This window comes from Aotus nancymaae, unplaced genomic scaffold (assembly GCF_030222135.1).
Source record: "Aotus nancymaae isolate 86718 unplaced genomic scaffold, 86718_ANA_hifiasm-v0.15.2.pri h1tg000025l, whole genome shotgun sequence".
NCBI lineage: Eukaryota > Metazoa > Chordata > Mammalia > Primates > Aotidae > Aotus > Aotus nancymaae.
In genome coordinates, this window is record NW_026988438.1 from 8,612,007 (window position 1) to 8,639,898 (window position 27,892).

General features: G+C 37.0%; 1 protein-coding gene across 9 annotated transcripts in view; it reads right to left on the bottom strand.

The window, feature by feature from the left end:
• Window positions 1-27,892, bottom strand: part of PHF14 (PHD finger protein 14) — a 191,642-nt gene that overhangs the window by 148,976 nt on the left and 14,774 nt on the right. For all 9 annotated transcript variants that reach the window (XM_064380363.1, XM_012450730.2, XM_012450733.3 and 6 more), the window contains exons 4-5: window positions 24,808-24,952; window positions 2,631-2,790 (exon numbers count right to left, since the gene is read on the bottom strand). In XM_064380363.1, coding sequence (XP_064236433.1) covers window positions 2,631-2,790; window positions 24,808-24,952 — 305 coding nt within the window. The remainder of the gene's footprint in view (window positions 1-2,630; window positions 2,791-24,807; window positions 24,953-27,892) is intronic.

The window sequence follows — 27,892 nt, forward strand, 5'->3', positions numbered from 1 at the left end:
CAAAACCTTTTTTATTCTTTATATACATTATTCTTTCTTTTTTCCTATTTTCCATTTGAAGCTCACATACTAAAAGCCTTGTCGAATTTTCTTGGCTTTTTATACCTTGAATCAAACTAGTATTATGTTCTTAGAAATATTATCAAGACCTATAATTTCCAGTACAGCCTACAGGTGAGTGTAGACATTAGCACAAGTAAGGTGTTCAAATAGTATATTAAAGAATTTTGCCAGGTTGTACCATTACAGGAGGTGTCTATTTATGTAATGTCACAGTAGGCAAAACAAGTATCACTCAGTAAACCTAAATGGTAAAGAGGCCTTGGTTTTCTTCATTCAGAAACAACTTTGCCAGTTGCTTTGTCTACTATGATAGCATGAAGTAACCACTAATTGACAGTGTTCTAACAGAACTTTTAAATTATTAACAAGAAAAACAGCAAAATAAATTCTCTTCCCTAAACGGAAGTTCTGTCTTTCCAAAGCTGCCTTACTTATTCACTACAATTTATAACTAAAAATTTCAATTCTCAGGACTGGAAGAGTTATCAAAAAAAAAAAAAATATATATATATATATATATACACACACACACATAATATATATATGGATCAGCTAATACTCCCTGATTACCTAGAGCAAATGGTAATAAGAAAGCACTAGTAGTAGCAGTAACAGCAGATTAAGAGTAAGGAGACATTTACTGACTACTTATTATGTTATAGAAACCTGCTAATTGTTTCTCATGAATCATCTCATTTAGCCCTCTCAACACTGCTAAAGAAACTGAGGCATAAAAAGGTTACATCACTTGCCTAAAATTATAGCTAGTAAAAACAAACAAAAAAAGACTAGAATCCAAAAACAGGCAGTCCAACTTGAAAGTACACACTTTTAATGCTTACTAAACTCCCTAATACTAGACCAATGTCAGGCCAAACTTAAATACCTACGCCAAAGATATAGACCACAGATTCATGTCAATACATCAAATCGTTTGTTATATATTTTATTTTTGGATAGAGGACAAAGAATGAGAGGTAAGATTCTTTAGTCATTTGTCCTGAACATCAACACATGGGGTTCTCCAAGATTCCATGGTAGATTCTATGCTATCCCAGCAATAGAATCTATGGCAACATTTCTATGGCAACATTTCCCAAGGATCAGTCTACCAATTGAGGTGAAAATGAGAAAAATAAGACAAACATTTTTTACTAGAGTAAATTTTATTAAAGTTTAAAGCCTATCCTTTATTTTAGGACATAATGTACCCTAGCTTTTTGATGTTAAAATATGGGAAGTGATGGTGATAATGTATATAGGTCACTTTATTGTTATTCTTGGTTTTACTATAAAGGATGTTTAATAAAATACTGAAATATCCTTATGTGATAGAATAAAAATTTAAGTATCCCCCATCTTATACTGGAGAGGAAGAGGCAGAGAGTGATCTCCACAAAATACAAAAGGTTGAAAATTATTCTTAATTTTAGTCACCAACCCTAGATGGTAATCTCCTGTAAAATAAATAAATAAATAAATATGAAAGATGTCAACATCATTATGATGACAACTGCTCAAATGTGTTAACAAACATGAGTGTGGATGTATTAAAAAGAACACAAGTCTTCGTGCCACTTATCAATTTAATTGCCTCTCATGCATGCTTCCATATCTACTTTGCAATAATGGACAGAATTTATTCAGCATTTCTTCTTAGAGTGAGCATGACATTAAACTCAATGGTAGAGGGAACTATAAACTCAATGGTAGAGTCATGTAGAAGGGAGGGACTTTTCAGCAGGGATGGGTAGAGTACATCCTCCTGTGCTCTGACCAGCCATATACAGTCCCTCAGTGACCACACAGCCCTGGCTCAAACTGAAGATCACTTTTCCATGGCCCTCTGAATGCAGACAGCATACTCCCCAGGTTTCAAACCAGTGCACCAGTTCTCCCTGCAGACTATACCAGTCACCTACTTGCCAAAAAAATGTGGCTTAGGTTATAACCTGCATACTTCTCTCCATCCAGTAAGGTTTAACTATAGTTTCTCCAACAAAGCCTGAACCCTACCTAGGGTAAGAGGTCATCCTTCCAATTTTGTCATTCCTTGGATAATCTCCCTCTGCCCCAGAGCACCCTTTAGAGTTTTTAATACCTTATAGTGACTCTTTTATCATATCTTAATAATTCTTTGTACTAAAATTCTCCTTTTTAAATCACTGTATTAAGTTCTATCTCTTGATAAAAAGTCACACAGACCTAGGTTCAAAATTGACCATTCACCAGTTTGTGGTCTTAAACTAATAAGTTATTTAAATAATCTGAGCCCTCGGTATTATGCCTATAAAAGAGGAAACTTTACCACCTGCCTCATCATAGGGTCAATTATTAAGATTAAATAAGATTATGGATATAAAGGCCAATGCAGGTACTCGATAACTGGTCTTTCCTCTCGCCCTTCTCCATCTGTATCCCACTGGTCATTTAGTATGCCAAGAAGATACAAAGAAGCAATCAAATGAATGTGTGTAACCTGGATTATCAGAAACAAAAGAACAGAGTAGTCAAAAGCAAACACATTATAAAGCAAACATATGAACCAACATAATTAGGACATCCACCTTCCAGCATCTGTCTCCTTGAAAATTCCATCCTGGTTAGGACATAGTTCACAGCTAGGAGAAACACCACATTTACAGGCATCACAAAACCAAGGTTCAGTGGAGTTTTCAGAAGCTGAACTCATAATAGAGTCACTCTCTCCATCAACTCCATAACAACCTAAAAACAGAGAAAAACAATATAATTAAATTGTGTTTATTTTGTTAACATCACATAAAATCACTAAAGAAAAAGAATAGCAAAGGGAAGAGATGAGGAAAAATATCTGAAAAATCAGTGATTTATAAGAAATGTATTAAAATACAGAAATAAACTCATTTTATATACTTTTTCACCTAATGTAGTATATATAATGACACACATGACATTTTAAAAATAGTTTTAGTCCTACTGCAAAAGCATTAAAGGTAGGAAAACACTTAATACATTTTTAATTTAAAAAATAAAAAATGGGCCGGGCACAGTGGCTCATGCCTGTATTTCCAGCACTTTGGGAGGCTAGGGTAGCTGGATCGCCTGAGGTCAGGAGTTAAGAGACCAGCCTGGCCAACAGGTGAAACCTCATTTCTACTAAAAACACAAAAGTTAGCTAGGCATGGTGGCAGGAGCCTGTAATGCCAGCTACTCAAGAGGCTGAGGCAGGAGAACAGGTTGAACCCAGGAGGCAGAGGTTCCAGTGAGCCAAGATCATGCCATTGCACTCCTGCCTTGGCGATGAGAGTAAAACTCCGTCTCATAAAAAATTAAAAATATAAAAAATACAAGTTGTCATTAAAGAATTAAAATTAATTATTGACAAATACTTATTGAGCTCCCTTTGTACCACGTACTAAAATATATATATTTAAAAGACCAAACTCATGCAAAACAACATACAAACAAAAAAGTCTTTGATCTAATTTTAGAGGTGGCAGATTACACAAACAGGTATAATACAATTGTAAACGCAAAGTTACACACCTAAAGCTACAGAACAGTTTGAAAAGTTCAGAGTAATGTTAGGCTGAGTTCCAGGCACAACTGAGCCAATCTCTAACTATATGATGTATCTAATCTGTTTAAAAATTTTAAATTATTCTGTCTTCTGTGAAAATTTGTTGATTACTGAAATGAACAAAAACAATCGGTCATTATCCTTTTTCCTCTTCTCACTCACAAAACTCAATATTCTGAGAGGATTTTGTCATTCTATTTAGGTAGCTAATGTAATAAAAATCCTTAAAGATTCTCATGAACACATCCAACAAACAAGATAACTTGGCACTCTTCTTTATATTTTAGAGTGGGATATGTCATACTTCAATTCAACTGCACTCCAATTATCAAAGGCAAAGTTTCCTTACATACATGTCTGGAATTACAAGTTACAGTTGACAATGGGACACAGGTTTGAACTGGTCAGATGCACTTACATGCAGATTTCTTTCAACGCAACACAGAGAGAAAATACAGCTGTGGGATACAAAACTCAAATATATGAAGCACCAACTTTTCATATTTGCAAGTTCCCCACATCTGACTGTGGGACTAGAATATGTGCTAATTTTGGTATCTGCAGGGGTCCTAGAACCAATCCCCTAGGTATATTAAGGAATAACTTATTTAAAGTTACTATTTGGGCTTTCAGATCCACCTAATATTGTTCTTAAGTTAAAATATTTTCCTTGATTTTGAATTTAAAAGAGTGGATTATTTATCAAAGCTGCAATAAGAAATTCAGGCAGGACTTCACTGACAATATCTTGGTAAATCAGGTTTTGATCATTAAAATTCTTAAAACTCAATTTTGTCTACAAACTCAGCATTGAAAAGTTCAGAGTAATGTTAGGCTGAGTTCCAGGCACAACTGAGCCAATCTCTAACTATATGATGTATCTAATCTGTTTAAAAATTTTAAAGAAGACAGAAGAATACCAGAAGACAGAATAATAAAAGGCTGTCAGTACCTGAGAAACCAACAAAATCTGCTAGTTAGCAAAGTCACATCCATAATCATAAATAACTCTTTCTCATCATCAAGATGCCTAGAAGTTTGTATTACTATCAACAAAGCATAATAAACATGGAATCTGATAAATGGAAATTGAAAAGTTCTGAGAATATTTCATACAGATATAAAAAACCATGCTGAACTACTTACTGATAACCAACAACAAAGAACACTTCTCTACTGATGATAGTCATGACTCCTAAATAGATTTCTTTTTCCCAAATGCTGATGGACATGCACTAACTTCTCATTATCAAATTTCCCTTCCTTTAAAAAGGAAGCACTGCCCTTATGTAAAACATCCTTCAAAGAAACAATTTAAAGCATATATAATAATGAATACACTGCAACTTAATTCTAGTCTTGATGTATCACCTTTAGGTTTGGCCATTTCTCCAGTCTCCTAAGACACATCTCAAGATTATTACATCTCAAGATGGGTCATTTCTAAAGATAAAATAACAATCATCCCAACATATTTTTGACCAGGTTTATTCTAAGAGGGTGGGTCTTGGTGTCAAATTCTGAAGGGCACCCAACAAAGTAACCCCCAGGAAACTGAATACATTAAATAAGCCATGCTGAGAAACATTTATCAGTGATGATGACTAAAAGACTTCACCATATATATATATTCACAGGTAAGTTTATATATATATATGTATCTCCACTGTAAGATCACGTGATTATTTGAACTGGTAAACACTAACCAGACAACTAGGAGGCTAAATTGGAGCGTGACCTCTCAAAACCATCAAAGAGATCCAAACTAAAATAAATAAATAAATACAGTATATATATAATTGAATGAATAAATACTGAGTTAAACAAATCACCCATGAGAAAGAAAAACAGCCATACACAATTAGTAAATAATTTTAAATTACCAACGTTAATTACCTAGATGTCATTACATGTCAACAGTTGCATTTAAGTATTTTTATTCATATACTATTTACCTAATATAGATCATAATTAAAATAGCCTGATAGTAAGCAAAAAGGCTGGGCGCAGTGGCTCACGCCTGTAATCCCAGCACTTTGGGAGGCCGAGGCAGATGGATCACGAGGTCAGGAGTTCAAGACCAGCCTAGCCAAGATGTTGAAACCCATCTCTACTAAAAATACAAAAATTAGCTGGGTGTGGAGGCACACACCTGTAATCCCAGCTACTCAGGAGGCTGAGGCAAGAAAATTGCTTGAACCTGGGAGGCGGAGGTTGCAGTGAGCCGAGATTGTGCCACTGCACTCCAGCCTGGGTGACAGAGTGAGACTCCATCTCAAAAAAAAAAAAAAAAAAATAGGTAAGCAAAAAAAACCTAAAAAGTTGGTTTGCAACTATGACTTACACAAGCTGCTTCAAGCAACTGTTTGCTATCCTTATGCTATTCAAAGGTTTTATAACAGTGAATTTTAATATAATCTGAAAGTCAACTAGGCCTTGTGGTTCATGCCTGCAATCCCAACACTTTGGGAGGCTGAGGCAGGATGATTACTTGAGCCCAGGAGTTTGAGACCAACCTAGGCAACATAGTGACATCCTGTCTCTACAAAAAATACAAAAAAGAGTTCAGCCAAGCACGCTGGCACACACCATAGTCTCAGCTGCTAGAGAGGCTAAGGTGGGAGAATTCCTTGAGCCTGAGATGTGGAGGGTGCAGTGAACCAGCCTGTGCAACAGAACAAAATCTCATCTCTAAAAAGTATACATGTATTTTCAGATTATGCATATGCGTGTATATATATATAATATATAGATTTATTTTTCCATATACCATATTAATAGTTATGCTAATTATAGTTAACATTAAGTTATAAATTAAACTATATATTAATTTTATGTAATTGATATTTTAATATACTTTAATACATAATTATTTATATCATACGTATACACACACAGTCTGAAAGTCATATAAAACGTCAAAGAAAAGACTTAAAAGGAACTAAACATGGCTGGGCACAGTGGTTCACGCCTGTAATCCCAGCACTTTGGGAGGCAGAGGCGGGCGGATCACAAGGTCAGGAGTTCGAGACCAGCCTGACTAACGTGATGAAACTCCGTCTCTACTAAAAATACAAAAATTACCTTCTTTCTCTTATTACTCATTTTAAAATCTATTTTATTGATGAGTTTCATAGTCAACTATTAAGTACAGAAAAAGTGTTTTAAGTTTTTAAAAGGCAACATTTATATACCTGTTTTATAAATACTGAAGTATAATTAGGATAGATACTATTAAACACATACTGCAGATGAAGTAACTAAGCTTTAGAGATTTGGTGTGTTCAAAGTTACATAACTAGAAGGTGGAAGACTGAAAGTCCACTGGCCCTTGTGTGAAAAGCTGAATGGGGAACATTTCCACTGGTTTGAATTGTCCATACCTTTGTACAACTCAAAACAATCGTGAACACATACTGTTTTTTGCTTAAATATGATTTGTGTACATTGCATATGTTAGTCAAAGATCAATCCTAATTAAATAGCCATAGAAATGTGTCTTATGTAATACCCATTGGAAATACATTGAGCACTTATGAAATGAGGTTTGTTTTTTTTTTTTGAGAGGCCTTTTTAAAAGGCAACATTTAAATTGATGTGGTGGTGCGCACCTGTAATCCCAGTTACTCAGGAGGCTAAGGCAGGAGAATTGCTTGAACCTGGGAGGCAGAGGTTGCAGTGAGCCAAGGTCACAACTGCACTCCAAGCTGGGTGACAAAGCAAGACTTCATCTCAAAAAAAAAGGAACTAGACTACAGCACACAAGATAAGCAAAGGAATCAAAACTCATTAATTTCTTTAGTGTTATTAAATTGTAGTTGGCAATCATCATCTTCATCACCTTGTCAAGATATACTTTATTTTAAATGCACTATCATAAAATTAAAAGGAAATACAATTTTCTTCTTGGGAGCAGTTTTGTTTCCAATAAAAGAGCAAAATGTTATATTCAAAGAAAAATCATAAAATGAAACAATAAATATCCTCAATCTATTTTCTCAATGTGCTATGCAATAACACACGGGAAAAAAAATATTTTCTTTACAAAACAATGTTCCTTTGAAACAAATTCAAACCAGATAAAATCTGCATTCACACAAGTAGGCAATGACCAAGAGAATAAAGCCCTTAAGGAGCTATCAATTTTATTAACTTCATTCAGCCAAATCAAGGTAAATTACACAGTTTACATTTTTAGAACAAAGACAATTTTCAATTATATTTTTAAAGAGTATTCCATACACACATGGCAAATGTGCACATTTGCACAGAGTTTTAAACCTCCTATAAACAGCCTTAGGAAAGATTTCTGAGACCCATTCCCAGGAAATTCTTCCTTTGTAATCTGGAAGATTGGCGTGCAAGCTCAAAGAACAACCAGCAAGTGGATAAGTATTTCTTCTTCAGCTTCACTATCCCTAAAAAACGATCCATAGTGTGTCATTATCATTTTAGAGTTCTTTACTTGCCACTTTTACCTGTCACTTATCCTGTATTTCTCTGTCATACCAGTTGGGTTTACTGAGCTCTAGACCAAAGTTCTAGCACTGTATATCTGCTTCAATTCATTTTAATTGATGAGTAAATATGTTCTAAAATCTTTCTTCCATATAAAACATGAATATGGGAAAACATATTTTCTTTTTCATATGGGTAAACAAAATAAACAAGGTATAAACATATAAACTCGTTTCATGGCCGGGCGCAATGGCTCACGCCTGTAATCATAGCACTTTGGGAGGCTGAGGCAGGCGGATCACAAGGTCAAGAGATCAAGACCATCCTGGCCAAAATGGTGAAACCCTGTCTCCACTAAAAATACAAAAATTAGCTAGGCATGGTGGCGCATGCCTGTAGTCCCAGCTACTCGGGAGACTGAGGCAGAATTGCTTGAACCCAGAAGGTGGAGGTTGCAGTGAGCCAAGATTGCGCCACTGCACTCCAGCCTGGCGCCTGGCGATGGAGCAAGACTCTGTCTCAAAAAAAAAAAACAAACCTCATTTCATAAGTGCTCAATGTATTTCCAATGGGTATTACATAAGACACATTTCTATGGCTATTTAATTAGGATTGATCTTTGACTAACATATGCAATGTACACAAATCATATTTAAGCAAAAAACAGTATGTGTTCACGATTGTTTTGAGTTGTACAAAGGTATGGACAATTCAAACCAGTGGAAATGTTCCCCATTCAGCTTTTCACACAAGGGCCAGTGGACTTTCAGTCTTCCACCTTCTAGTTATGTAACTTTGAACACACCAAATCTCTAAAGCTTAGTTACTTCATCTGCAGTATGTGTTTAATAGTATCTATCCTAATTATACTTCAGTATTTATAAAACAGGTATATAAATGTTGCCTTTTAAAAACTTAAAACACTTTTTCTGTACTTAATAGTTGACTATGAAACTCATCAATAAAATAGATTTTAAAATGAGTAATAAGAGAAAGAAGGTACTTACAACATGCATGATACGTGTCAGAAATATATCCTAAAGCAGTGATCCCCAACCTTTTTGGCACCAGGGACTAGTATCACAGAAAACAATTTTTCCACAGATAGAACAGGGAAATGGTTTTAGATGAAACTGTTCCACCTCAGATCATCAGACATTCGATTCTCATTAAGAAGTATGAAACTTAGATCCCTCGCATGTGCAGTTCACAATGGTGTACACGCTTCTATGAGAATCCAATGCTGCCACTGATCTGATGGGAGGTGGAGCTCAGGCTGTAATGCTCACTCACAAGCCGCTCACTCTCTGCTGTGAGGCCTGGTTCCTTATAGACCAAGGACCGGTACCACCTGGTTAGGGACCCCTGTCCTAAAGCATGAAAGAAGTAAAGTACTGAATGGTTATAACTTGAACATATTTTACTATCCAATAAACTCTCCTAAGGATGTCTTTTTGTATATACTAAATAACAAAAATGGCCTTAGGCTAGGCTAACAGTAAACTGAAAAATAAATCGGAGGGGGGAACATCTCTTGGTAAGCCTTCTCTCATTAAATGACTAGCAACTAAACCTGAGGGCAACTACTGGTAAGTACACTACCTAACTTCTGACACGTACTAACATATAGCTGATATTTTCCTTCAGACACACTGCAATCAGGATATCAGGATAAGTGATACCAGCATCAGAGGTACCCTAGTATTAGAAGATCTTGCCACAAAGATATTTATACTAAGTGACACATTATAGCCCTCAAATTTCAAAAAGAAAAGAGATTTAGATGACATGAGCATTCTGAAAAGTAATTACAGTATACAACTATAAATTCAATAAGCAAAATTTGGCAAACTATCTTTTAGCAAAATCTTAAAAACTTTATGTATGCCGTTACATGAGAATAAGCATATTTCTCCAAAAAAAAAAAAAAGAAGATAAAGAAAATCCAACAAAATACTATGGCTGTCTGGATATCAGGACAATTAGAAATGTGTTTTTTCTTCTCTCTGTTCTCTGTTTTCCACATTTTATTTAACATTCATATATTAGGATGGACAAATAGTTTTCTCTAAATAAAGTATTCATGAAGTTCACATTTAACCATGAGATGTTTTCTAAAAACTGCACAGCTGAATTACAATACGGAAGTCAGTGACTGTAAGCAACTGAATTTAAAAATGGAAGACTCTAGCAACACTAGCTTCTTAGCACACTTTTTAAAATTTCCCTTTCTTTGGATTGAGTTTTAGATAAAAACTCATTTTGAAACTTAAAAATTTGTCCCAATAGAGTTAAGGAAAAAAAATCTACAGATGTTAACTGTATAGAAAATTATAAACAATAAAAAAAAGCACAAAGTTAAAGGAAACAGAACAGGATGGAAAACATAAAAAATATTTGCAAGAATGGAAAATATCTGCAACACATATAACAAAGAACATTAAAAAAAGAATTTCATTAAGTCAATGAGAAAAAGACAAAAAGAACCTATTAAGAAATGACTAAGTTTTTCCTTGTTTCTTTTTTTTTTTTTTTTTTGAGACAGTTTCTTTGTTGTTGCCCAGGCTGGAATGCAATGGTGTGCGATCTCAGCTCACTGCACCCTCAACCTCCTGGGTTCAAGCGATTCTCCTGATTCAGCCTCCCAAGTAGCTGGGATTACAGGCACCCGCCACCACGCCTGGCAAATTTTTTGTATTTTTAGTAGAGACAGGGTTTCACCATGTTAGGCAGGCTGGTCTTGAACTCCTAACCTTAAGTGATCCACATGCCTCGGTCTCCCAAAGTGATGTGATTACACACGTGAGCCACCCACCTGGCCAAGAAATAAATATGCTTTTCACGAGATGGCGCCAAAGTGAAGGAAGCTCCTGCACCTACTAAAGCCGAAGCCAAAGCAAAGGCTTTGAAGGCCAAGAAGGCAGTGTTGAAAGGTGTCCACAGCCACAAAAAAAAAAGAAGATCCATACGTCACCCACCTTCCAGCAGTCCAAGACACTGAGACTCTGGAGGTAGCCCAGATATTCTCGGAAGAGCGCCCCCAGGAGAAACAAGCTTGACCGCTATGTTATCATCAAGATTCCACTGACCACTGAGTCTGCCATGAAGAAGATAGAAGACAACAACATACTTATATTCATTGTGAATGTTAAAACCAACAAGCACCAGATCAAACGGGCTGTGAAGGAGCTCTATGACAGTGATGTGGCCAAGGTCAACACCTTGACTCAGCCTGATGGAGAGAAGAAGTCATAGGTTTAACTGGCTCCTGATTACAATGCTTTGGATGTTGCCAACAAAATTGGGATCATCTAAACAGTTCAGCTGGTTAATTCGAAATATATGTATATGTTTTCACAGAAAAAAGAAAAAGAAGAGAAATGACTAAGAAAATGACAGGCAGGTAACAGAAAATAAAATGCAAATGGCCACAAGATACTAAACTTCTAGGTATCTATCCCACAGAAATTATTGCATAAATATACATGGTACATGTTTGTCAGCACTATATATAAGTGAAGAACTAGAAACAAAAAAATACATTATGGTTGAGCCATTCTATGTATCATTAAAAAGAATAAAATATCCTATATACACTGACATGAAAAGAATTACAGAATTAACAGATGAGTGAAATAAAGCAAGTTGTAGAAAAATATTTTTGGGGTTTATCCCATTTATTTAAAGGTGGAGAGAGAAAAATGGTGGATAGATCAGAGAGAGAGATACAGAGAAAGAGTGAGAGAGAGAGGTGTTTGTGTATATACAAGATCCTGCTTAAAGGACTCTCACTGGTCAAATTTGGACAATCTAAGTATCAAAAAGAGCAATCAGATAATAGATTCTAACACACGAGCTCACAGTAATACTGAAAAGGAAAAAAAGGGCAAGAGAATTTCTTTACACAGTAAATGCTTCCTAGTAAATGTCGGAGGAATCACAGAATTAGAAAATCTCCATCTTGCAGCCCACATATGCAATCAGTGTAACTTTAACCAGTGACTTTGACAAGGATGCTAAAACTATTAAGTGGAAAGTTCCTAGAGAACAGCATATGTAAAGTCTCAAAGTTATTACCCCACAGATTTCCCATTAATTACAAAAAGAAAAAACAACCCTCAAAATTAAAAGGTCTGTGGTTGACACCACCTAAACTATCACCAATAGTGCAATAAATTGACATTATACATTTTTTTTTTTTTTGAGATGGAAACTCGCTCTGTTGCCCAGGCTGGAGTGCAGTGGCACAATCTCAGCTTACTGTAACCTCCACCTCCCAGGTTCAAGTGATTCTTGTGCTTCACGGGTACCTGGGATTACAAGCTAATTTTTGTATTTTTAGTAGAGACAGGGTTTTGCCATGTTGGCCAGGCTGGTCTCAAACTCCTGACTCAAGTGATGCGCCCACCTTGGCCTTCCAGTGTGCTGGGATTACAGGAATGAGCCACCGTGCCCAGCCACATTATACATCTTTTGATGTGATATAATGGGAAGTAAATACCAGCACTAACATAGTACTCTTACCAAAAGAAAAAAAAAAAAAGAAGTTTTAAACTAAATCTAATCACAAAAAAACAATCAGATATATCCAGACTGAGAGACATTCAACATGACATTATAAAAACTAAGATTCGGCCGGGCGCGGTGGCTCACGCCTGTAATCCCAGCACTTTGGGAGGCCGAGGCGGGTGGATCACGAGGTCAAGAGATCGAGACCATCCTGGTCAACATGGTGAAACCCCGTCTCTACTAAAACTACAAAAAATTAGCTGGGCATGGTGGCGCATGCCTGTAATCCCAGCTACTCAGGAGGCTGAGGCAGGAGAATTGCTTGAACCCAGGAGGCGGAGGTTGCGGTGAGCGGAGATAGTGCCATTGCACTCCAGCTTGGGTAGCAAGAGCGAAACTCCGTCTCAAAAAAAAAAAAAAAAAAACTAAGATTCTTCAATATGTCAATATCATGAACACCACAAAAAGGCAGAAAAATTGTTCTAGATTAATAAAGACTAAAGAGATATAATACAAGCGCGACTCATGGTACCTAAATGGATCCTGTGGGGTGTGGAGAAACCATAGTGACAATAGAGGGATAGAGATTTTAAGAAGAGTGTGCATAATATTGGTTATTAAATTAAAAATATCTATTTGTATATGTGTAAGAGCAAGCCAAAAAAAAAAACCCTGGAAGAACGAACACTAAAGTTTTAAACATATTTAACTCTAGGTAGTATGCTTACGAGAAATGTTTTCTTTCTCTTTGCTTTCTTTTTCTTTTTTATTTTGAGACAAAGTCTTACTCTGTAGCCCACACTGGGGTGCAGTGGCGCAGTCTTGGCTCACTGCAGCCTCGACCTCCCTGGTTCAATGATCCTCTGCCTCAGCTCCCCAAGTAGCTGGGACTACAGGTGCGAGCCGCCACACCTGGCTAACTTTTGTATTTTTTGCAGAGATAGGGTTTCACCACATTGCCTAGGCTGGTCTCAAACTCCTGAGCTCAAGTGATCCATCCACCTCAGCCTCCCAGAGTGCTTGGATTACAGGCATGAGCCACCACGCCCAACTGGGAGATGTTTTCTTAGCTTATTTATACTGATGTTTTCTACAGTGGACATATATCTACAAAATAAAATAAAGTTTAAAAACCCCTGTACACAAGGTGGAAAGTACGAGGGGCAGATGTGGTAGATACACACCAAGTTGTTAACAGTGATTCCCTATGCAAAGAGAAGTAGAGTTGAGACAGAGAGCATAACTATTTTACATATCTACTTATATGTTACTAATAATTAAAAAATTTAATCAATTAAGATTTTTCAAAGTAATAAACTTGTACTGTGCATGGGATTCACGCTTAATGTAGATTTTATCTGTTCTTGTCACAAAAACGAAAAAATGGGTAATTTCTGCAGAAGGATGGACTCAGTAAAGTTTTTTAAAATTGGGTAATTATGTGAGATGATGGATATGTTCATTTCCTTAATCTTAAAAATAAAATTTTAAAGATTTTTCAAATCTCCAAATAATAGGAAGATAAATAGTAAACACTGGCTTAATTCCTATGTATTTAGGTTATATTTGTGGAACATGAGTAATCCAGATAAATGAAAAAGCATGTATGAAAGCCCCCAAACACTGGAGAAAAAGGCAAGTCATTCAAATGGTCAGGGTATGGGATCACAGAGAGTCTTGCTATTATTGAACTTCGTTTTTAAGGGACAGAATGACTTTAAGCAGAAAATAATATGAACAGATATGCACTTCAGAAAAATCACCCCTGAAGACAGTAGAGGAGCTGGAACAAGAAGAGGCACATCTGTTTAGCAATACTACCCAAGCTTCCATCTGCATGGACCCCTAACCTTCTATTGGCACTCACACCATTATCTTTTGTCATCAGCATTTCATTTTTGCCTCTTCTTTCCTGTGCTTGCCCTCACCATTATTAAGAGGAATAAAAAGTCTTAATTTTTAGAAATCTCACTGTGAATCTGATACTTGCCTTATACCAGAAACCATACTTCATTCTACATTGCTCTGGCTCCTCCCATGACCTATACCTGCGGCGGTCTAAGCTCCAGCATGACATCATCCACATTGTAAAGTTCCTTGTGTCCTCCCATGTTTGCTTTCTTCTAAACCAACGTCTCTCAAAGGATGATCGTCCCCATCTCTTGCATGGGAATCTTGAGGCACCTTTTAAAATGATACAGAATAGGGGAGGCTGAGGCAGGAGAATCACTTGAACTTAGGAAGTGGAGGTTGTGGTGAGCTGATATTGTGCCACTGCACTCCAGCCTGGGCAACAGAGTGAGACTGTTTCAAAATAAGCACACACAAAAAACCAAACAGAAATAAGTAGTAATTTTCTCAACTGCATAAACTCTACAAAAAACCTACGGCTAACATCATAATGATAAGAAACCAGAAGCCTGGCCACAAATATGAGGTATGAGGCAAGGATATCCTCCGTCATTACTGCTTTCAACATCAGGTAATAAGACAAGAAAGGGAAATAAAAATATACACATTGGAAAGGAAGAAATAAAATTATCTTTGCTTTCAGATAACATGACTGTCTACACAGAAAATCTGGAAGAAAGGCGAAAAACACTCCTGGAACTAAGAAGCAATTATAGCAAGACTGTAGCATACAAAGTTAATATACAAAAGCCAATTTCATTCTTATATACCAGCAATGAACAAGTAGAATTTGAAATTAAAAACAAAAGTCTACTTACATTAGCGCCCCCCAAAAAACAAAATACTTAGATATAAATCTAACAAAATATTGCCAAGATCTCTATGAAGAAAACTCTAAAACTCTGATAAAAGAAATCAAAGAACTAAATAAATTATGTTCATGAATAAAACAGCTCAATATCGTCAAGAAGTCATTTCTCTCCAACTTGATCTATTCAACACAATCCCAACCAAAAATCCAGCAGGTAATTTTGTAGATATTGGAAACTAATTGTAAACTTTACACAGAAAGGCAAAAAATTCAGAAGAGCCAACATAATATTGAAGAGAAAATAAAGTCAAAAGAGTGACACTACTCAACGTCAAGACTTACTATGAAGCTGCAGTAATCAAGACAATGTGGTAATCAAAGAATAGACAAATAGGTCAGTCAATTAATGAACTGAGCCCAGAAAAAGACCCACATAAATATAGTCAACTAATCTTTGACGAAGGAGCAAAGGCAATACAATGGTGCAGATAGTTTTTTTTAACAAATGGTGACAGAACAACTAAACACATACATGCAAAAAATGAATTCAGAGACAGACCTTATACGCTTCACAAAAATTAATGGATAGACCCAAATGTGAAATGCAAATTATAAAAATTTTTAAATTTTTAATTAAGAAAATTTATAATTAAAAAAATTATAAAACTAGAAAATAACATGGGAGAAAATCTAGATAACCTTGGGCATAGCAACAACTTTTTAGGTATAAGACCAAAAGTATAACCAACCAAAAAAAAATAATTTATAAGCTGGACTCCATTAAAATATAAAACTGCTCTGTGAGAGATACTATATCAAGAGAATAAAAAGGCAAGCTACAGACTGCGAGAAAATATTTGCAAAAGACCTATCTGATAAAGAACTGTTATCCAAAATATACAAGAACTCTTAAAACTTAACAAAACAATCCAATTTTTAAAGATGGGCAAAAGATCTGAAGAGGCACCTGATCCAAGAAGATATACAAAAGGCAAATGAAACTGGGTGTAGTGGCTCACGCCTGTAATCCCAGAACTTTGGGAGGCCGAGGCAGGCAGATCACTTGAGGTCAGGAGTTCGAGACCAGACTGGCCAACATGGTGAAACCCTGTCTCTACTAAAAATAAAAAATTAGCCGGGTGTGGTAGTGTGTGTCTTTAATCCCAGCTACTCAGGAGGCTAAGAATCGCTTGAACCTGAGAGATGGAGGTTGCAGTGAGCCAAGATCGCACTACTGCACTCCAGCGGGAACAAAAGAACAAGACTCTATTTCAAAAAAAAAGAAAGGCAAATAAGCATATGAAAAGATACTCCACATTATACAATAAAAACTCCAATCATACAACATACAAAATCAATAATACAGCAGAAACTCCAAAATTAAAAAGGGAAATGGGAAATTATTTATACAAGAGAATGATAAGTAGTAGCATAATTTTTTTAAGTCAATATTTATTTTTGACCTTGTTTTATAATTTGCATCTTTACTTTGAACATATATAAAGTTCACAGAATTCAAATTACTACCAACAAATTAATTATACAACATAAAGATTCACCTAAAGAGGTGAAAAACTATTCAGGTTCCCTATTTGTGAGTCACATATAGGCTAGCTTTCAAAAAGCTTACAAAGCCTCACATGCCCAAGCAACAACTCCCTCTCCTTATCTAACTTTCTTCCTTCTCTATAATAAAATAAGTCTCCAATTCTGATGAATTAGTTTTAGGAATTAAATGAGTATTCATTACCAAAGTCTCAAAACATTTATAACTTTAGACTGCCATCAGAGCCAGTTAAATCAATCACACAAGGAGAGTTGCTACATGACTTTATATAGATACAACATCCTGTTGACTTAATTGGCATTACCACTCAACTTGATCATCTTATTTAAATGTCTGCCTTGACTCAGACTTTTTAAATGTTTCTGAAAATCAAAGCTACCCTAGAAAGAAGGTAGATTTTCCATTACTGAGGATATGCATCTGAAGCAGGGGTCTTATTATGAACTTGTAATAGCTGTAAGCACGTCCGTGGGACTAATGTTGTACCCTTCCAGAAATCTATGTTCATCTGAACAGTGAATCTACTGGGAAAGAATTCATCCTAAGTTAAGAGTCCAAGGAGCAAAACACGACTCAAAAACAACAGAACAGAGAGCGAGGTTCATTTTGAAATTTACATGGAACTGGTCCCCAGTGGACTCAATCTCGTGTCCTAAAGTAAAAGCTACAGTAAAAGAGTAGCTTACTATCATAGATGCGATAGTAGCTTACTATCATAGACATTGAGACCGCCAGCAGCCCAAGTATCAACAAGAAGAGACAGTACCCTCAAAGCAGATGAGGAACTATATATTCAAATATCTCCAGGGACTAGGCAACTAATAAAAATTAGTAAGTGGGTTGAGAGAAGACTGGTGAACTGGAGAACACAGGCCTTACTAGCAGGGGGCAGCCTTATTACGCTCCAGCAGATTGTGCTAGAAGAAAGTGAAAACTACTGCAAGGGCAGGCATATGCCTTTAATGCCTTTAGTCGCAGCTACTCGGAAAGCTGAAAGAAGATGACTGTTTGAGTCCAGGAGTTTGAGGCAAGCCTGGGACACTCCCTCACTTTTAAAACATCATCATCACCATCATCAACAACAACAACAAAAATCCCTAGTGCCACCAGAACTTTGCAAAAGACGCTTGAAATACTGAATGTGTAATATTTCCCAATGTCTAAATGTTAGAAACCAATTCAATTACTTAAAACTACTATCCTGGCCTCAAAAAATACATCCCTAGTCAATGACCACAACCTAACAAGTAGACCTAAGAATGACCTAAGCAGTAGAGGCGGTACTCAGCATTATAATGAAGCAGGGAAAAAAAGAGATAGTGCCTTCAGCATCAGAAGAGAATCACCAAAACTAACAGAACTCATCATGACTGTATCACATATCAGCAATATTCATGGATATAAGCAGCAGTAACATATTTGTGATCATCAGTGATTCATATAACAAACAATGCCAAAGCAGCTGCTACTCCTGAGTTAACATATTCTTTACCTGCTCCCAGGAATCTGAACCACACCTAGAGAAGAAAAATACACATACATACAACCATGTTTACTTTTCTTATTACCACTAATATCATATTCATTCATATGAATAAATTTTACATACCTCTCCCTCCCCAAATCTCTAACTCCTCCCTGTGCCCACTCTCTGCTAATGGCTTTGCTTCCTATTTCACTGAGAACAGAAGAAACATTTTAAAAATAACTTACACATGCTCCAACCAGCACATCTAACAACCTGCCTACATCTGGACCCATATATCCTTTTTCCCCTAAATTTCTATAGTTACTCTTATCTACTCACTCTCTCCACTTGATACTGGATCTCATTCCCTCTAATCTTGCACTCAAAACCTCTGTTCCTGCAATTGTTCCCTTTTCTTTCCTTATTTATTTTCCTTGTATCACCAATTCTCCCATTCCACTGAGTCACTTCCATCAGCACACAACATGCTATATAATCTCTGCACATGTGTTAGGCAGCCTCTAAGATAGCCCTTAATAATCAGTGCCTCCTGGTATTTACATTCTTAGACTGTGCCCACCTACATCTGACTAGGGTTGAACAGCTGAATATGGCAGAAATGATTATATGCACTACCAATATTAGATTATAAAATATACTAGCACTCTGATACAATTGCTTCCATCTCTTTCTCTCTTTGATCACTTATTCTGAAGCCAGCTGCCCTGTCACGAAGACATTTATGCAGCCTATAAGAGAGGTTCATGCAGTAAGAAACTGAGGTCTCTGGCCAACAGCCACCAAAGAACTGAAGCCTACCAACAACTATTTGACTTAGCTTAGAAGCAAATCCTCCAGGTCCAGCCAAACCTTGAAATGACTACAGCCCAGGCTATGGCTTTGATCTGCAACTTCATGAGAGACTCTAAGTCAGAACAACCCAACCTACTGCTCCCAGACTCTTAACCCTTAGAAATCATGTGAAATCATAAATGTTTGTTGCTTTAAGCTGCTATGTTTTGAGATAATTTGTTCCACAGCAGCAGATAACTAATACAGCATCTAATATAAGAAGAAAAAAAATCTTCCAACAATTTTACATCCCTTTTAGCTAAGGTCCCATCTCCTGGCTTCTCTTTACATAAACACTCATCATAGGAATTCCATTTAGTCACTTTTTGCACTTTCCCTTCTTTTATTCTCACTTGAACTCTCTCAGTTCAAGAAGGCCAATGACTCTCATATTACTGAATTCAATGATATAGTCTCAATTAAAACGTGTTTTTGCTCTGCTTAAGGATATTAAATTCTACTTACAGAGAAACAAAATGAGATAAAGCTTGTATGTGTTATGTATAGATAAAAAGTAAGCAAAGCACATATGCATTAAATACAGACAAAAAGGGACCAAGAGTTATCTAATATTCTTGAAGCAAATATGCAAAAGGCACCAAAGAGTCAGAATACATTAAATATACATGAGACACTTAGTATTTGTGAGACCTTAATGTGGCTACATATTAGTGATACCTAGTCTGTGCACTGACTAACAAATACAGGTAACACCTATGACTGTTCAGCAGATGGAAAGCTAACGCCATGACCAGGCATACTTGTTCCTGTATCTTCCTGAGAGTATGTGTATCTTTGGCCCGTGGCACCTACCATGTGGGCTCTCGTTCTCACAACCACAGCACTGGCAAAGAATGTTGATAAGGCAAAACATGTAAACACTATGTACCCCAGAATTTAGGGAGTACAGTCCTTCTATCCTACTTAAACCCCAGCCTAAATGTGTTAACTTATCCTCTATCATTTCCTTTGCTTCTGTGTATATTTATTTAATAAACCACGTGATATAAACATTTTATCAGTTAGCTTTTCTTCAGTAACCTTTGGGATAGCTTGCCTGGTGGTGTTTTTGAAGTCCAGTGTTGAATTAGGGTGATGTCCCACTCTTAAAAACACTATTTGACACATTTACTGACTTTACCTTTTTGAAACATTTTTCTCTGGCTCATCACCCACGGTTCTCATATCTCACTGGCTATGTGTTCTCCATGTCCTCTATAGCACTAGGATGACTTTGTTACAAACATTTAGTCTTACATCTTTTCATAACATCTTCAGGCTGATATGTCCCAAATTTATATTTCTAGTCTTAACATCTTACATAAACACAGTTTAAAACCAAACTTTTACTATCTACCTCAAAACCAATTCCTCTTTTAGATAATTGCAATGGTCTCCTAAATAGTTTCCTGGTTTCCCACCTTAGATCCACTTCAATCTACTCCCACCCCGCAGTCTGAGTGATCCTTCCAAAACATGAATCAAACCATATTAATCCTCTGCTCAAAACCCATGTTATGCCTTTCTATATGCATCATAATAAAATCTAAAATCAGTATAATAATCTGCAAAACCCCAGCTGAATTACTCCCATCTCTCCTCCCACCATTAACCAGCTTTCTCACCCAGTTCTAGCCATACAAACCTCTGTACCATTATACAAACACTCTAAACACGTTACCACTTCAAGATCTTTTTGTTTTGAAGACAGAGTCTCACTCTGTTGCCCAGACTGGAGTACAGTGGCTCAATCTCAGCTCACTGCAACCTCTACCTCCTGGGTTCAAGCTATTCTGCCTCAGCCTCCTGAGTAACTAGGACTACAGGCACATGCCACCACGCTCAGTTAATTTTTTGTATTTTTAGTAGAGACGGGGTTTCGCCATGTTGGGCAGGCTGACCTTGAACTCCTGACCTCAAGTGATCCACCGCCTCAGCCACCCAAAGTGCTAGGATTATAGGCGTGGGCCACTGTGCTTGGCCAAGATCTTTACATTCACAACTTCCACTGCTTGCAGTGCTCTTTCCCGATATATTTATATGACTTACTCCTTATTTTCAGGTCACTGCTCAAATATCCTCTTATCAGAGTGGACTGGACTTCCCTTATCAACTTTTTTGTTTGAGACAGTCTTCCTCTGTCACACAGGCCAAAGTGCACTAGCACAATCTCAGCTCACTGCAGCCTCCACCTCCTGGGTTCCAGTGAATCTCCTGCCTTAGCCTCCCGAGTAGCTGGATTAGAGGCACGTGCCACCACACCCAGTTAATTTTTTTTTTTTTGAGACAGAGTCTCACTCCGTCACCAGGCACCAGGCTGGAGTGCAGTGGCGCGACCTCGGCTCACTGCAGCCTCCTCCTCCCCGGTTCAAGCAATTCTCCTGCCTCAGCCTCCCAAGTGGCTGGGACTACAGGTGCGCGCCACCATGCCCAGCTAATTTTTTTGTATTTTTAGTAGAGACAGGGTTTCACCATTTTGGCCAGGATGGTCTCGATCTCTTGACCTCATGATCCACCTGCCTTGTCCTCCCAAAGTGCTGGGATTACAGGCGTGAGCCACCGCACCCGGCCTAATTTTTATATTTTTAGTACAGACAGGGTTTCACCATGTTGGCCAGGGTGATCTCAAACTCCTGATCTCAGGTGATCTGCTCACCTTGGCCTCCCACAGTGCTAGAATTTACAGGTGTAAGCCACCATGCCCAGCTCCTTATCAACTTTTATAAATACAAACTTCTGGCAACTCACCCAACCACCCTCAGGCTTCGCATTCCTATACTCTTTGTCCTACTTCATTTTTCTTCAGAATCCGGGCCACCACCTGAGAGACATTAATTGGTTTGTTTACTGCCTGTCTGTCCAGACATTAAGTTCCACCAGGTCAGCAATTCATACATTCTATTTCATATGCATAAAAAAATTTACAGAATACCAAGCACATAGAAGGTACTCAACAAGCATTACTAAAAAAATAAATAAATGAGTAACAACAACAGGAGATATTTCCACAGCAAGTGTTAGCAACAAGAAAGGACAGCTCCAAATGAAGACAAGAGGATTAGCTAGAGACTCACAGATCCTGCCAAGTCCCACCAGCCCAGCAGACTCCCAGAATTACTTGGGACAAGAGTTATAATACCAGAAAGGCAGGTGAGAGAAAGGCCATACGAATACTATTCTTTGGTAGTCACAGCCCTGATTTTAAAAAATAATAATAATTAATTGGTAAGAAAAAATAATAACTTTACCACAGACCAAACAGAAAGACACCGTCTCAAACAAGTGATCAAAATAGTATTACCAGTATTTTAAATTGGTAGGCTTATGCAATAAAACTGAGAAAAACAGTAATAGTAATATCACCAGTAACTGCACAAATAAATATCATATGTTTCCTAATACAATGCACTAAGAATACTACGTAAATTCTGTGGCATTCCTGCCAAAAACATATAACTCAAATCTAATCACATTACGAACATTCTGTAAAAACAAAACAAAAAAACTGGTCTATATTAAAAAATGTCTACGACATAAAACACAGACACTCAAAATTGTTCCACATTAAAGGTGACTAAATAGACATGACCATTACATGTAATACATAATCCTGGATTTTATTTTGTTAGAAATGACATTGTTGGGACAATTGGCAAAATCTGAATACAATCTGTAGATTAGATAACAGTATTTCATCAATGCTAACTTCTTGACTTTGATAATTTTGTGGTTATATAAAAGAATGCCCTTTTTTTGTTTTGTTTGTTTGTTTTTGGTTTTTTTTTTGAGACAGTCTCCCTCTGTTGCCCAGGCTGGAGTACAGTGATATGATCTCGGCTCACTGCAGCCTCTACCTACCAGGATCAAGTGATTCTCCTGCCTTAACCTCCCGAGTACCTGGGATTACAGGCATGAGCCACCCCACCCACCTAATTTTTGTATTTTCAGTAGAGATGGGTTTTCACCATGTTGGCCAGGCTGGTCTTGAACTCCTGATGTCAGGTGATCCGCCTGCCTTGGCCTCCCAAAATGCTGGGATTACAGGCATGAACTACCACGCCTAGTCCCTTGTTCTTAAGAAATACACACTGTCAACCAGACACGGTCAATCACGCCTGTAATTGGAGCAATTTGGGAGGCTGAGTTGGATGGATCACTTGAGACCGGGAATTCGAGACCAGCCTGGCCAATGTGGCAAAACCCCATCTCTACTAAAATTACAAAAACTAGCTGGGCTTGGTGGTGCGCACCTGTAATCCCAGGTACTCGGGAAGTTGAAGCAGGAGAATCACTTGAACCTGGGAGGCGGAGGTGGCAATGACCTAAGAATGTGTGGCTGCCCTCCATCCTGAGCAAGAGAGCAAGACTTTGTCTCAAAAAGAAAAAAGTATAACTACTATGTCTCAAAAAGTATAACTACGAAAGAAGAAGCTATAAAAAAAAAAATCGATAGAAGTATTTAAGAATATTTTCTATCAGACTAAAATAGTCAAATTTTTCCTATTTCTGAATTTTATTTAAAAACTAGAAATAATTTTTAAATATTAAAATTTTTTTAAAAACTAGAAATAAGACCTGGCACACTGACTCATGCCCATAATCTCAGCACTTTGAGAGGCAGAGGCAGGCAGATTGCTTGAGCCCAAAAGTTCAAGAACCACCTGGGCAACATAGCAACACCCTGTCTCTACCAAAAAAAAAAAAAAAAAAAAAAATCAAAAATTAAAAAAAAAAAAGAACTAAATTGTACCATAAAATACAATACCATCACTGACCTTCAAAGAAATATTGACTTCCATAAAATAATTCTATTTTCTTATTTTAAAATTTTTTTTAATTAAGACGACCTGGGGGCTAGGTAGGTGCAGTGGCTCACGGCTGTAATTCCAGCACTTTGGGAGACTGGGGCAGGCATATCACTTGAAGTCAGGAGTTTGAGACCAGCCTGGCCAACATGGTAAAATCCCGTCTCTACTGAAAACACAAAAATTGTCCAGGCGTGGTAGTACGCCTATAATCTCAGCACTTTGGGAGGCCGAGGTGGGTGGATCACGGGGTCAGGAGTTAGAGACCAGCCCAACCAACATGGTAAAATCCCATCTCTACTAAAAATACAAAAATTAGCCAGGCATGGTGGTGCACACTGTTGCTAGTGCCAGGCGTGGTGGCTAAGGCAGGAGAATAGCTTGAACCTGGGAGGCAGAGGTTGCAGTGAGCCAAGATCACACCACTACACTCTAGCCTGAGTGACAGAGCGTGACTGCATCTCAAAATAAATAAATAAATAAAAATAAAAAAGAACACAAAAATTAGTCATGTGTGGTGGAGGGAACCTATAGTCCCAGCTACTCGGGAGGTTGAGGCAGCAGAATCGCTTGAACCCAGAAGGTGGAGGCTGTAGTGAACTGTGATTGTGCCACGGCACTCCTGCCTGGGCAACAGAGCGAGACTCCATCTCAAGATAACCTAAAAATGGTACTCATACTTTCATAATTTAGCATTATTTCAACTGAAACACCATGAAATATTGTAGAAAAACATTAGTACAAACGTAAAAGAGCCACAATCAGCCATTTCTAAAAAGAGAGAAAACAAAGCAACATTACCTTCATGGACTGTAATGCCACAGTTGTCACACTGAATTATTTCATCAGCATCCTCACTATTATCTCCCAGACAAACACAGCAAATCAGAATATGGTCCATTTTTTGAGAACTCCAGTTTTGACTCTTCTCAAGAATCAGCGAGTCCTAATATTAAAATATTAACATACATCAGAAAATCACTTTTAAAGTAAAAAAATAATTAATCACTAAAATTATCTTTATTTCTTAAACGTTATTTTATGCACTTCCAAATTTATGCCCCGTTTTCCATTCTCTTACTAACTTCAAAGTACATTTTTATTAAGAAATACGTATTTGACCTCTTTGTCAAAGAACCCTATAAGCACCCTCTTATTTAATTTTTCACTTCTCTGCAAGTTCCACACTCTCTATCCTCTAGGATATGAAAAAGCAGGCATGCAACTAACAACTCTTCATCTGCTTTGCCATTGTGCTTTTCCCCTTAAACTAGGAGAAAGGAAAAATGAATCCACAAGTAATCAAAGTAATCACTGATCCTAAACATGTGTTATAAAAATATAAGACATGGTTCTTACACTTTAGAAACTTACAATCCTACCTAGAGGAGACAAGACACACATATACAAAATAGGAAGAAATCAATTCAAAATAACATATAAGCAAGTGCGTATGTGATGGCAGACTTAAGGACTCTATACTCCTTTAAATTCTGGGGAATTCAGAAATTACAGGTTATCAAACTACTGTAAGATCCATGAGAGCCTGCCTATACAGAGATACAGAAAATAATCTAAAAAAGGATCCAGATTGACTAGCTGCTAGAAGGGTCAGAGTACTCTATTAATCAGGTTTCTATCAAGAAACATCTAGTGTAAACTGGTAATATAGATATTAGCTAGTGATACTATAAAAAAAGAGGATGGACACAGTGGCTCATACTAGTAATCCCAAATACTGTGGGAGGCTGAGGCAGGAGGACCACTTGAGGCCAGGAGTTTGAGACCAGCCTCGGCAACACAGTGAGATCCTGTCTCTACAAAATATTTTAAAATTAGCTGGGCATGGTGATGCATGCCTTAGTCCCAAATCCTCAGGAGGCTGAGGTGGGAGGATCACTTGAGCCTAGGAATTCAATGTTGCAGAGCTATTATCGTGCCACCACACTCCACCTGAGGCACAGAGCAAGACCCTGTCTCAAAAAGAAAGAAACAGAAAGATATATTAATAAACAAATATTTAAAGATAAAATATCAGAAGAAGAGGGTCTGCTTGTTTTAATTTAAACTTGCATTATGGATTTTTTTTTTTTTTTTTTGAGACGGAGTTTCGCTCTTGTTACCCAGGCTGGAGTGCAATGGCGTGATCTCGGCTCACTGCAACCTCCACCTCCTGAGTTCGGGCAATTCTCCTGCCTCAGCCTCCTGAGATCTTGAGATTACAGGCATGTGCCACCATGCCCAGCTAATTTTTTGTATTTTTAGTAGAGACGGGGTTTCACCATGTTGACCAGGATGGTCTCGGTCTCTTGACCTTGTGATCCACCCGCCTCGGCCTCCCAAAGTGCTGGGATTACAGGTGTGAGCCACCGTGCCCGGCCCCTGCATTATGGATTTTAACTTTAAATAAGTTAACCAGAAAATGATTCATGCATATTTAATAGATTATGTTTAACATTACATATAATAAAAGATGGCACTTGGGTCTATACATTTTTATTTATGAACCTAACAATATTTAGAAATAAATTTAATAAATTAGTTCCATACCATACACTCATTAAATCTATTTTGTTTCACAATATATTTCATATATTTTATTTTTATATTTTTATATTCTTTTAAACTCAATCAATATCCAAAAATAACATTTGGAGACATCATTTCAATAGCAATTTGTAAGTGACACTTGAACACACTTGAAGGTCACAATTAATAATCATTTCAATATATTTTGTGTACAACATCTAAAATTGCAGCGGATTTGTGAAACAAATCAGAAAAGAATGCAAAAGTCAACAAGAATATAGTATCATTTCTCTTAAGAATTCCAGTATTTCGAAGTTCTGTATTTTGCTTCTCTTCGTTATAAAACCAAACAAAATAGCTTTGGGGCTAACAAATGGCTGGCAAATAAAACTGAAAACATCCTAAAGAAAAGTCATCTGGTTTTATAGTATCAGAGTAAGCAAACAAAAATCTGTCCAGATTTTCATACTACTAGCCATGTTTCAAGTTTACTTAAAATCAAACATTCTTAAGTTTCTTTCTCACCTCTTATTTGCTACTAAACCTCAAAGCTGTAATTTCTTTATCTGCAAAATGGCAATGATAAAAATAGTATCTACCTCATGAGGTTATAAGAATTAACAATATATGCCAAGAATGTTCCTGGCACAAACAAGACATTCAATAAACGTTCATTCCCTTTTCCTTTCCTCTGTACCTCTTATTACAGTGGTTCAAAAAAAGGAACATGAACTGGTAATTCCTTGGATCCCCAAAAGAAAAGTTGTGAGCCTCAATGAGCACTGCTACTTTAAACATCACCCCCATGGTAAGTCCAAAAGAGACTTTCCCTAGAATATCACATCTAAGTTAACAAAAATAATAATAACAGACTAGAAAATGACCTAGCAAACAATCTGAGTTTGAAAATTAGGATGCTATATGTCTTTGTGGACTGTGCAATAATTTCTCCAGTGGAATTATAACTAATCAGCCCTGGAAAAAATGTTTACCCATATGGGAAACAAGTAAATTTCTAAGGGTCAGAAAAAGTTGTATCAAGATGCAGTTCTAATTCCTCTATTTTCCTATTTTTACATTTGGGTCAGAAAAACCAGAAATGCCTAAATCGTATCTCTATGGCACTTTCTCTCCACATCTATTATCATTTACAGGCTGAGAAAACAACATTAACTAATGTTTCTGGCCGTCTGATCTTCATGACTTGAGGCTCTTAATAGAAATGTAAGGCAAAGAGGGAAATAGGGGAAATTAGTTACAATATTTCCCTAACCAAACGGCTGGCAGACAATGTTTCAATGGGAAAATCTAATGCACCCTCCTTAAAAAAAAAAGATGATCTCACTTTTCTTTAACA